Here is a 13631-nt window from a genome sequence, read left to right as displayed (position 1 = left end):
CCTTTTAACATTACAGTTAGGGAGTCAAAAAAAAAACAAAAAAATACCCTCACATGTTTAATATAGTTAGTTAATTCTACTTTCACTTTCATAGCCAGAAAATAGTCTAACTATTGGAGGTATTGATAACATGCTACATGATTGCACAGCTAATGAATACACTAACATACTAGATCATCATCATCATCATCATCATCATCATCAACATCATCCCCCACCTGCCTACCACCACCACTACCAACACCATCACTACAACCATCACTATCACCAACAACTCCACCACTGCCACCGCTGCCACTGCCACCAGCTACCACCACCACCACCACTACCACTACCACCATCGTTTAATGTTTGTTTTCCACGTTGGCATGTGTCTGTTGATTCATCAGACGGTGCTGTGCTCCAGTGTCAGCTTTGGCATGGGTTCTACGGCTGGATGATCCTCATAATGCCAATCACTTTACAGAGTGTACTGGCTGCTTTTCTTGCATGGTACCAACACTGGTGAGGTTTACAAGTGGCTCACAAGTCAAAACTCTCTCATCTAAGATGGGGGGTGTAGATTTGAAGGTGGTGAAAGTATGATGCAGAGACATAAACAGGTGTCTCGCAGAAAAGAAGATACATGGTTTTGCCAGCTGGGCCTCAATGTACGAGGTGAATATCTTTGTATATAAAAGAGAAGTTGCGTGTCTGTCTCCTATGATTTAGATTCCTAACTACTCCCACATTTTGCGGTGCAGTTTAACCAAAACTGGGTATCTTATAGTCGTGATTCATATCGAGCCCTTCTGGGTATTAGCGCACGTCTACGATGAGTCTACGGTTTAAAAAAAAAATTACCATCATTTTTTTCCATTTTAATGCATTTTTTTCGCTATTATATAAGGGAAGTAACTCTCTAAAAATGTCTACGATGAGTCAACGATTTAAAAAAAAATTACCATCATTTTTTTTCCATTTTTAATGCATTTTTTTGCTATTTTTTGGCTATAACTCTCTAAAAATGCTTATATAGTTATTTCCCTTGCAAACCCGAGCAACGCCGGGCGATACTGCTAGTAAGAGATAGAATAAGAACATAGGATCAGAAATGATAAGTTCACAAGACTATGAAAGGAGTTCCATTGGCAGTAATACACTCACTGACACACTCCAAGTACTAACTACTACAATCATCACCTGCAGTAGAAAGAGGCAGAGGTACCAAATGAACTGCATATCCACCCCTTTCAAGAAATTTAGCCCATATAGGACCCTCTGTTGATCTAGATACTTTCTCACTTCACTTAGTAGGTATTTCATCAATTCTTGGAGTTACTAACTTCAATATTACCATCATTAATATACAATGAGATAGTATTATGATAGTATAATCCCCTACACATGGTGCTTAAATGTTTTTGTTCTGTGACTTCTGTCTCCTCCTGAAATTGATCTTACTTCCTCTTGAGGTTTAGTTAAGTAATAAGAGAAGAAGAAAAAAAACTTTGTAATAACTTCAACTAGAACTTCACTGCAGAAAACTGTGCCAAAGCAGACACTGGTGCATGGTGCAGTTCCTGGACCCATCAGATCCTGTCAAGCTACCCAACCCATTCCTGCATGGAACAAAGACTGAATGATTAATCATCATCATCATCATCGTTTAGCGTCCGCTTTCCATGCTGGCATGGGTTGGACGGTTCAACTGGGGTCTGGGAAGCCAGAAGGCTGCACCAGGCTCCAGTCTGATCTGGCAGTGTTTCTACGGCTGGATGCCCTTCCTAACACCAACCACTCCATGAGTGTAGTGGGTGCTTTTTACGTGCCATCGGCACAGGTGCCAGACAAGGCTGGCAAACGACCACGCTTGGATGGTGCTTTTTATGTGCCACCGGCATGGAAGCCAGTCGGGGCGGCGCTGGCAACAGCCACGTTCGGATGGTTCTCTTATGTGCCACCGGCACTGGTATCACAGCTACAATTTCCATTGATGTTAATAACAATAATAATAATAATAATAATAATAATAATAATAATAATAATAATAATAATACTAACAAGAGCACTCAGAGAGCACAAACCTCTGTCAAGGCAACACCAACATCCTCTCAACAATTAGGCAGAGATGATTTTTAAAATGAGAATATCTGAAATAAACTCAACTGCTCTCACAAACAAGAATACTAAAAATGAACCCGACCACTTACAAAAATTAAGTAAAATAACCACAGAAAAATAATCCACAATCCTTGTCCAAAACTGGAACAATCCTAGAATCTAATCAGTTCATGACAGTCACGAGGCCAAACATCCCTGAAAGTTTCATCCAAATAGGTGGTATATGAAAAAGCGTGGAGGCGCAATGGCCCAGTGGTTAGGGCAGCAGACTCGCGGTCATAGGATTGTGGTTTCGATTCCCAGACCAGGCGTTGTGAGTGTTTATTGAGCAAAAACACCTAAAAGCTCCATGAGGCTCCGGCAGGAGGTGGTGGTGATCCCTGCTGTACTCTTTCACCACAACTTTCTCTCACTCTTACTTCCTGTTTCTGTTGTACCTGTATTTCAAAGGGCCGGCCTTGTCACTCTCTGTGTCACGCTGAATATCCCCGAGAACTACGTTAAGGGTGCACGTGTCTGTGGAGTGCTCAGCCACTTACACGTTAATTTCACGAGCAGGCTGTTCCGTTGATTCGGATCAACCGGAACCCTCATCGTCATAACCGACGGAGTGCTTCCCATGTGAAAAAGCGATGTAAATAAACACACTTCAGAGAAGAGATCAAATAAGTATGGGACATATTTGACCTGTAAAAAGGGTAATTTTCACTGCAGTTTGCCATGGAGAAAAATTCTTGCTTTAGACAAAAATGTATCAAAAACACCACAGTCAGTTCAGAGTAGCCCTAATGGCTGATAGAAGCATTTCAAGCTTTTTTGTTTTAACCATGCCACAGCTTCACACAATACCCATATATAGTGTTCTGGCCTCGTGGATAAAGTGCACTATCAGTAAGTAATTTTTATTGCCTTCTTATAAAGAAACTCTAAGTCTTCCAGTCTGTTCAGAGTTACCCTGCTCTGCACAGGTGCAGTAGTGTGGTAAGAAGCTTGATTCCAAACAACAGAGTTCTTGGTTCAGACCCACTGTGAAGCACCATAGACAAGTGTCTTCTATTACAGCCTTGGGCCGCTCAAAGCCTTATGGGTGAATTTGGTAGATGGAAACTAAAAGAAGCCTGTTGTGTACACACATACACTCACACACATATACATATATATATATATATATATAGATCGCTAGCCACTACACACATTTTTTTCTCTCCTTGTTTCTTTTCTTGTTTTTTTCTGTGTCCCTTTCTGTAGAAGAGCGTAGGCTCGAAACGTAAAAGACTTTTTCTATTCCTGAGCGTTATACTAATACATCTGTTTGTTTTGTACACCACCTGTCTTCGTCTTTTGTTTTTTTTTGTAAACTCTCCCTATATATATATATATATATATATATATATATATATATAGATAGATAGATAGATTGATAGATAGATAGATAGATAGATAGATAGATAGATAGATAAATGGCAGACGTCTTTCAGTTTTCGTGTACCAAATACATTTATTAGATTTTGATCGGCTCGAGGCACTTTCCACATAACATTTTGTTGACAGAGTGGTTAATGTCAAGATTTTTTGTGTTTCATACCAATTGTACCTTTTTTTATATAGAAACAGTGCTCCGTTTTAAACTTACATATATCTTATATAACTATACATAGTGTAAATGTACGACACGAACGCGTTTATAGCTTTCAGGTATATGATTAAATGGTGAGTGGGTGGTAGTAGTTAGTTGGATATCCAATAAACTATATATACATATATATATATAGATAGATAGGTAGATATGTTTCTTTATTAGCCACACAGGGCTGCACACAGATAGAACAAATTACAAGGTAGAGCTTTTCTTTTGAAGGTTTAAAAAAAAAAAAAAAAAAAAAGGAAGGGGGAGTTTCGATCAAAAGGGATCGTAAAAGGAGAGAAAGAGGACAAAAGAAAGGGGGTGTTAAAAAAAAAAAAAGGGGGGAGAGGAAAAAAAAATTGATCAATAGGGATCGTTATCACAGAAATGTCAATATGAAGTGTAAAGGGGAGGACAGGTGAGGTTTACCCGTGGAAAGAAAAGCCTACGGAAAAGACCATGGTAACCTCGGTCAATGAAGTCACATTTTATATTTCTTTTTTTTTTTTTTTTTTTTTTGCAAATGATAGATAGATAGATAGATAAATAGATAGATAGATAGATAGATAGATAGATAGATAGATAGATAGATAGATAGATAGATAGATAGATAGATAGATAGATAGATAGATAGATAGATAGATAGATAGATAGATAGATAGATAGATAGATAGATAGATAGATAGATGTGTGGGGTGTGTCTTTGCGTTTGTTTGTTCCCCCACCACTGCTGGACAACTGGTGTTGGTATGTTAATGCGCCAGTAACTTAGCAGTTTGGCAAAAAGGATCTACAGAATATGTACCAGGCTTTAAAAAAATTAGTACCAGAGTTGATTCATTCAACTGAAAATTCTTGAAGGGGGTGCCCCAGCATGGCCACAGTCTAATGACTGAAATGAATAAAGGATAAAAGATAAATAAAAAAAAAGTGTTCGAATTGAATCTTCTAGTCCACAGGGAGTGAAATGACCTTGATGTTTCTCATGTCTTTGGTCCAGAGTTCGAATTTTTCTCCGGTGCAAACTGCAGCGAAAAAGTGATGTATAACAAACATCAGGCGCAGGAGTGGCTGTGTGGTAAGTAGCTTGCTAACCAACCACATGGTTCCGGGTTCAGTCCCACTGCGTGGTATCTTGGGCAAGTGTCTTCTGCTATAGCCTCGGGCCGACCAATGCCTTGTGAGTAGATTTGGTAGACGGAAACAGAAAGAAGCCTGTCGTATATATGTATTTATATATGTATATATATGTATATGTATGTGTGTGTTTGTGTGTCTGTGTTTGTCCCCCTAGCATCGCTTGACAACCGATGCTGTTGTGTTTACGTCCCCGTCACTTAGTGGTTCGGCAAAAGAGACCGATAGAATAAGTACTGGGCTTACAAAGAATAAGTCCCGGGGTCGATTTGCTCGACTAAAGGCGGTGCTCCAGCATGGCCACAGTCAAATGACTGAAACAAGTAAAAGAGTAAAAGAAAGTATCACCTTTTACAAGTTAATCATCATCATCATCATCATCATTTAACGTCCGCTTTCCATGCTAGCATGGGTTGGACGGTTCAACTGGGGTCTGGGGAGCCCGAAGGCTGCACCAGGCCAGTCAGATCTGGCAGTGTTTCTACAGCTGGATGCCCTTCCTAACGCCAACCACTCCGAGAATAACAAATATATTTGAACTGATGTAAAGTGTGTTTATATTACACCATTACTTCATAACATCTACTCTGTTGCAAACATTCAGGTCAAGTCTCTGGTTTGAGATCTTCCTTCCTCTCTCCCAGCAATTTCAAGGGTGCTGTAAAACCCTTCTTTCTGACTAAAAATTTGAATTAAATAAATTTAAAAGATGTCAAAGAGGAATAAAGAAAGTTGAAAGAAATAACTTACGTCTTCAGGATATCAATTGTGCTCTTTGAATCGATGGTCTTTTTGTGTTTGGGTCCCAAAACAAATTTCTGGATCTCAAAGCACTGAGGTTAGAGGAGAAAGAAACGAAAAGATAGGTTTTAATAATACAAGTTAGGTTTTCATAATATGTGGCATCTTTTGCCACTGAGAGCTGCCCTTTCAAGTTACCTCATGAGGTTATATGATATAATTATGGGAGAAGGCTATAGAAATTTGAGTAACATGAAAATAATTCCAAAAATAATTTCAGTTAATTGAAGCAAGAATGACAAAGTTTATGCTTCACTGATATGGTCTAATAAGACCAAAACATGACTAAAGTTTCCCCCACCCCTACGTTCCATACTTATTTTTTATTGTCATGTCTTGTTGCACTCATTGGGCTCCAACCATGCTGGGACACCACCCAAATGGGCTTCAGTTGAATGAATTGACCCCTGTGCTTATTTTTTAAAGCCTAATACTTACTCTATCAGTTCCTTTAGTTGTGGGGACATAAACAAAACAACACTAATTGTCAGGCAGTGATAGGGGACAAACAACAAATACACACTCATAAATAATATATATATATATATATATATACATACAACTCATAAATAAGGGCAAACGAAAAAAATTATAATGCCAAATATGCCGAAATTGAACACATTGTCCATAACCATATAATTTTTCACAATACGCACGCTACTCAAAAAAGGCCGACAGAAATTTCTAAAAAATTCCGTTATTACCATATCGGACCGATTTCAGGGTTAGTTCATAAGAACCCTCCCTTCGTCAGTGATAAATGTGGCAAAGAAATAAATGAGATACTTTCTCATACTATATATATATATATCATCATCATCGTCATCATCATCATCGTTTAACGTCCGCTTTCCATGCTAGCATGGGTTGGACGGTTCAACTGGGGTCTGGCAAGCCCGAAGGCTGCACCAGGCCAGTCAGATCTGGCAGTGTTTCTACAGCTGGATGCCCTTCCTAACGCCAACCACTCCGAGAGTGTAGTGGGTTATTTTATGTGCCAGACAAGGCTGGCAGACGGCCACGCTCGGATGGTGTTTTCTTATGTGCCGCCGACACAGGTGCCAGACGAGGCTGGCGAACGGCCACGCTCGGATGGTGTTTGTTATATGTATATAAGCGGTGCAGCATGATCTTCAAATGTTGAGCCTCATGGAGGTGATGACAAGTGACCAATACCTTTGGCGATATGCCGTGCTTGAAAAGACTCATCAAGTCAAGTGAAATCATAGTCATGGCTGATGCTGGTGTCACATAACTGGCATCTGATGGTGGCACATATAAAGCACCCATGCCAGTGGCATGTAAAAATCACCCATCACACTCTTGGAGTGGTTGGCATTAGGAAGGGCATCCAGCTGTAGAAACACTGCCAAACCAGACTGGAACTTGGTGCAGCTATCCAGCTTACCAGTTCCAGTCAAACCATCTAACCCATCCCAACATGGAAAGCAGATGCTAAATGATGATATATATATATATATACAAATAAATGAAAGAATGGAGTTGAACGACGATTTAACAAAATTCCTTTATACTCGACATATGTTTCAAAGGCTGCATATTCCTAATTTCGAAGGAATAAGGGGTGCAATATGCCGCCTTCTGACGTGAATTTGCTACCCAGGTATCGGTTAACCGAATTATTCATAATAAGATAATTCATTCAACTACTCAGATATATATATACATATATATATATATACACACACACACTCACACAACAAACTTGTTTCATCATCATCATCATCATCATCATCACCACCACCACCACCACCACCACCACCATCACCGCCGTCGCTGCCACCACCACCACCACCATCATCATCATCATCATTTAACATCTACCTTTGATCAGTACAGGATTAACAGGGCTATAGTAGGAGACACTTAACTAAGATGCTGTGCAGTAGAGCTGAACCCAAAATTACACGGTTATGAAGCAAATTTCTTAGCCACAGTTGCTGAAATGATATGGTTAGTAATGAAAGGATTAAATAATATGCTAGTCATTGAGCTAATGCTACATTTCCTTACAGCATTAAGTATTTCTAATGAAATTTTCTACATGCACTGCCTTAAATATGTTAATATTAACTTAACTATTGGTTTCCATGCTGATGGCATCTCTGTGTAAATCATAGCAACGATTTGATTTTTAAGATTATTCACACACACACACACACACACATCCTATTATAATTCTTCTTGTCCCTCCATTAGTAAATTAGTATGAGGGTCATGCTCTGTCAGTTTGCCACAGGTAAAAGGCCTATCAATACAGAACATATCTGACAACATTAGATGAACTTAAAGAAAATTTTATTTTCTAAGTTATTATATTTGTGAATCATAAGCTTTTTCCCAAATTTTTCTAACTAACTTTTATTTGGATAACTTTGCTTAGATTACTATAATGGATTATTGTGGAGGCGCAATGGCCCAGTGGTTAGGGCAGCGGACTCGTGGTCATAGGATCGCGGTTTTGATTCCCAGACCGGGCGTTGTGAGTGTTTATTGAGCGAAAACACCTAAAAGCTCCACGAGGTTCCGGCAGGGGATGGTGGTGATCCCTGCTGTACTCTTTCACCACAACTTTCTCTCACTCTTACTTCCTGTTTCTGTTGTACCTATATTTCAAAGGGCCGGCCTTGTCACTCTCTGTGTCACGCTGAATATCCCCGAGAACTATGTTAAGGTACACGTGTCTGCGGAGTGCTCAGCCACTTACACGTTAATTTCACGAGCAGGCTGTTCCGTTGATTCGGATCAACCGGAACCCTCGTCGTCGTAACCGACGGAGTGCTTCCATCCATAATGGATTATTATGATATCTCACAATGTCTGGTTTTAATAAAACTGTATCATATCTGTACCATATCTTCCACTTATCTCAGTCATTAGTCTATGATCATACTGGGGCACTGCCTTCAAAAATTTTTAGTCGAATGTATCAACCCCATTGCTTATTATTTTAAAAGCCAGGTATTTATTCTATAGGACTTTTTTGCCAGATCACTAAGTTATGGGGACATGACACTCCAGGACTGGTTGCCCAGCAGTATTGGCAGGGGGACAAACAAAGAAACACATACACAGATATTTATATATATATATATGTATATACATACAGTGGGCTTCTTTCAGTTTCTTATTTCTTTTTTGCTCACAAGGAGCTAAACATAGAGGGGACAAGCAAAGGGATTAAGTCAATTACATCGACCCCAGTGCGTAACTGGTACTTAATTCATCAACCCCAAAAGGAGGAAAGGCAAAGTCGACCTCGGCGGAATTTGAACTCAGAATGTAATGGCAGACGAAATACCGCTAAGCATTTCGTCCGACGCACTAACGTTTCTGCCAGCTCGCCACCTTTCAAATCCACTCACAAGTCTTTGGTTGGCTTGAGGCTATAGTATAAGACTTGCCCCAGATGCTACACAGTGGGACTGGACCAGGAACCATGTGGTCAGGAAGCAAGCATCTTACCACACAGTCATGTTTACCTTACAGTTATTTAAGAAGTGAGTTTAAGTGGAGGTACATATTTGCTTATATAAGAAAATCACATATATATATATTGATATCAAAATATTGCATCCATATTTAATGAACCAAGTCAACTGTTGCTTTTTATTTGATTCACTCTAATCATAAACACCTTTTAAAGATACAGATGATGTTTGAACAGAAATTGATCTAGTTACAGTGCAACTTCATGAAGAATAGTTTTTCACTTCAAAACTACAAGACTTTATCTTACAGTAATGCATGCACCTGAAAGCATTGTCGAACTTCACATGCTACTCTGCATTAAAATAATGCTTTCAATGCAATCTATTTCACAGAAGCAGAAATTATCTTTTTTAAATTATGAAATATTGGGTTGTCCGGAAAGTTTGTGCCGATTTTTAAAGGAAAGAAAAAGGTCAATAAATACTTGCCATTACATTTTTAATCAACCAAATATGAACCATTTTGTTGCACAATGCGTCTCCATCTTTCCTTTAACTTGAAAATACCCTCTTCCCAGAATTGGGGTGGTTTCATGGCAAAGAATTCATCAAAGGTATCTCTTTACGTCATCCAAGGAATTGAAATTTTTACCATTAAGACTATTCTGCAGAGACCTGAATAAGTGGAAATCTGAAGGAACAACATCTGGTGAATGTGGAGGGTGGGGTAACACATCCCAGCCGAGCTGCAGCAACTTTTTTTGGTTCCCAAAGCATCAAGTGCCAAAAATGAATTTTCTTATCTTCCATTTTAAAGGGTTACAGAATTAACACAGGTTATAGGAACATAAACCTTCTTCCACGGAGAGATAGCTTAAACTGTGCTCTAAATGGAGGTGTAGTCAAATCCTATTTTACGGACTCAACCATGTTCTAAAATAAGTCGAAAGGTAAGCTATTATAAATCAGCACAAACTTTCTGGACAACCCAATACAATAATCCTTTCTTCTATAGGCACACAGCCTGAAATTTAGGGGAGGGGACTAGTCGAATACATCAACTCCAGTGCTCAACTGGTACTTATTTTTATTGACCCTGAAAGGAGGAAAAGTAAAGTCGACCTCAGCGGTATTTGAACTCAATATATAAAATATAATAATAATGTTGAAGAGGTTGCCTACTTCACAGAATATCCATAGATCTAGTACATATTAGTATTATTAATTTCAGCTGCCAGTGTTATGTAAATGGCACCCTTGTCAGTGGCATGTAAAAATCCCCCATTACATTCTTGGAGTGGTTGGCATTAGAAAGGGCATCCAGCTATAGAAACCTTGCCAAATCAGACTGGAACCTGATGCATATCTCCGGATTACCAGTTCCATCAATCTGCCTAACCCTTGTCAGCATGAAAAGTGGACATTAAATGATGATGATTATTATTATCATTATTATTATTATCATTGAGTGAGAGAGCAGTTCATGCCATCAAAGTGACACTGGGGTAAAATATACGAAGCCCAATATACCCATCATGACTACCCGTCTGATAAAGGTACACCAGGCACATGCATCACAACCATATGTGAGCGACATGGTGATCTCATATCAAGATAAACAGCACATGACCTTGCAGGTGGGGCCCAGTTAGAATTTTCTTCAGGTTGAGTAGCCCATCCTGCTCAAAAGGTCCCTGAATAAGGGTTGTTTAAGGATGTTGAAAGAACCACCCATGTTTCCAGAGGTGAATTATTCAAACCCCAAAGAATCCCTCTCAACATATGGCTATGATGCTCCCCCACTACTTCTGCTCATGATCAGAGATGCACATATCATCAGCCACTAAGGGACATGCTCAACTGGTTATGGTCAAACAACTGACAAGCAAATCTGTGGTATTGAGCAGAATATTTGCTGTAGCCCATCTTTTATACCAAGACAAAACAATGTACATGATAACACTTCCAATCAGTTAAGATCAGAAGCCATGAGAGCCACTGCCTGGTACTGCATCAGGGCATTTATTATTATTATTATTATTATTATTATTATTATTATTATTATTATTATTATTATTATTATTACTATTATTATTAATTTCAGTCAGCTGAGGTTACACAGTCATTCTCAGCCTTTGAATCAATTTGTAAATTGTGCGAATTAGAAATAATAAAACATATATATACTTATGCACTGAGTTCTATTTAGCCTATTTGTCCAGTCAAGGCAGCAAGATGGCAGAATTGTTAGCACCCTGGGCAAAATGCTTAGTGGCATTTCATCCGTCTTTCATGTTCTGAGTTCAAATTCCACCAAGGTTGACTTTGCCTTTCATCCTTTTGAGGTTGATAAAATAAGTACCAGTTGAATACTGGGTCAATGTAATTGACTTACCTTCTTCCCAGAAATTGCGGGTCTTATGTGAAAATTTGAAATCAATATTATACTCAAGCAACATAGAATCGAAAGAAAGTGATTGATTGATAAAGAGACAAACACACACATGGCCAGACCAATCAATAGATCTATAGATATAATCATTTTCTATAGAGGGTAATAATAATCAACAAATATAAGATGGTGTGTGAGTGTGTGGCAGCTGTGTTATGGAGCTCTTTAAGATATTTTGAAAAGAATCAATACAAAACATTAAATTCCATTTCTTGCACTGCAATGAACTGCTTCCTGTCATGAGAATTACGGCCCAAACAGTAATAATGTTGTTCTGTTGATAAGCAAATAGGAAGGTAAATATAACCACCAATATAGTTATAAGAATGACACAATTCTTATATTGAAAAAGGAATATGAATATATCGTTTTGCATAGCCATGAAATTTTGTATTAGTGATTCTATATGTCAAGTTATTACATTGGTTTCAAAGGTACAAATATTGGGGAGGAGCACAGTTGATGGAATAAACCTTGGTATATTATAGGTAATAGACTGTGCCAACAACAGTTAGTTCATAGAGGACATTGTAGGAGCGTTTAATAACAAATTGCAATGAGAAGTATAGAGTCTAACATTTCGAGTCTTGTTGCCCTTCATCAGGAAATGAAAAACAGAAAGAAAATGGTGTTGCTGCTGCTTAGGTCAGTAAAACACCCTAATACATTTACTGGTATCAGTATAGGGATGACTATTAATATCATCACCAATGTGATTTGAATTGAAAATGTGGAATATAATGTATTTGAGCCACACATCCACTCTTGCCTCTATGTGGTTCTTGAACTGCTAGACCTAACAACTATATTTCTTTTGCATCATACCTTGCTATCTTAAAAAAGAACACAAGCACAGTAGTTAATATAATCTTAGGTACACTATACCAGAATAAAAGACAGAATGATTGTGACTGGAACATCTTTGTTCAAACCTTAGCTTGATTAATACAACAAAACTATCACCAACAGCATCATTACTACCACCATCACTAGTGACACCAATATCATCACCATTATCATACCATCACTATCATCACTTCCACCATCACCACCACCGTCATCACCAACATCAACCATCAATACCATCACCACCAATATCAACACTATCATCACCACTAACACCACCATTACCATCATCACCAGCATCATTGCTTTCATCATTAGTACCATCATCATGACCAACACTATCACTATCCATACTACCATCACCATCACCACCATCACTACCATCACCAATATCAACACCATCAACATCAACACCACTACCATTCCCACCTTCCCCAATAACTCCATCACTACTATGTCACCTCAGGGGGTACCGCTGTATGGTCACTTAATTTGCTAGAAAGAGGTGTTAGATTGCTCTTAACTGGTACCCTATAGTCTGGAAAAAGAAGAATAACACATTGCATCCAACATTATGCAGTGTTGTGTGTCTGAATAAAAGACTGGAGTGTTTTACAACTGTGACATTTTGGATATTGTGTCAACACAATTAGAGCTAACCCTGCAGGGTGGGGTAAAAAAATAACAACAACAGTTCTTGTGTAGATAGAATAATGATTGGAGAAGTCACAGAGGAAATACTCTTTTCTTGGCCCCCTTCACACAGCAGATTGAGAGAGGGGTGTGAAGAAAGAAAGAAAGAAAGAAAGAAAGAAAGAAAGAAAGAAAGAAAGAAAGAAAGAAAAAAAGAAAAAAAAGAAAGAAAGAAAAAAGAAAGAAGAAAGAAAGAAAGAGAAAGAAAGAAAGAAAAAAGAAAGAAAGAAAGAAGAAAGAAAGAAAGAAAGAAAGAAAAAAGAAAGAAAGAAAGAAAGAAAAAAGAAAGAAAGAAAAAAGAAAGAAAAAAAGAAAGAAAAAGAAAAAAGAAAGAAAGAAGAAAAGAAAGAAAGAAGAAAGAAAGACAGAAAGAAAGAAAGAAAGAAAGATAGAAAGAAAGAAAGAAAAAAGAAAGAAAGAAAGAAAGAAAGAAAGAAAGAAAGAAAGAAAGATAGAAAGAAAGAAAGAAAGAAAGAGTGCCAACTCGGTACTTGACTGATTCTAAATTTCCCAACTCTGAAAT

The 13631-nt window shown here is 38.2% G+C and overlaps 1 protein-coding gene across 1 annotated transcript in view; it reads right to left on the bottom strand.

The window, feature by feature from the left end:
• The window catches only part of LOC115216336 (tetratricopeptide repeat protein 23-like), a 190548-nt gene that overhangs the window by 3131 nt on the left and 173786 nt on the right, over nucleotides 1-13631 (bottom strand). Inside the window, exon 12 of the mRNA XM_029785562.2 lies at nucleotides 5615-5697. Within this exon, the coding sequence (XP_029641422.2) occupies nucleotides 5615-5697 (83 nt within the window). The remainder of the gene's footprint in view (nucleotides 1-5614; nucleotides 5698-13631) is intronic.

Source organism: Octopus sinensis, linkage group LG10, assembly GCF_006345805.1.
Source record: "Octopus sinensis linkage group LG10, ASM634580v1, whole genome shotgun sequence".
Classification (NCBI taxonomy): Eukaryota; Metazoa; Mollusca; class Cephalopoda; order Octopoda; family Octopodidae; genus Octopus; species Octopus sinensis.
Note: the sequence above shows the minus strand (reverse complement) of the source record. Positions and strands in the feature narration are given on the sequence as shown.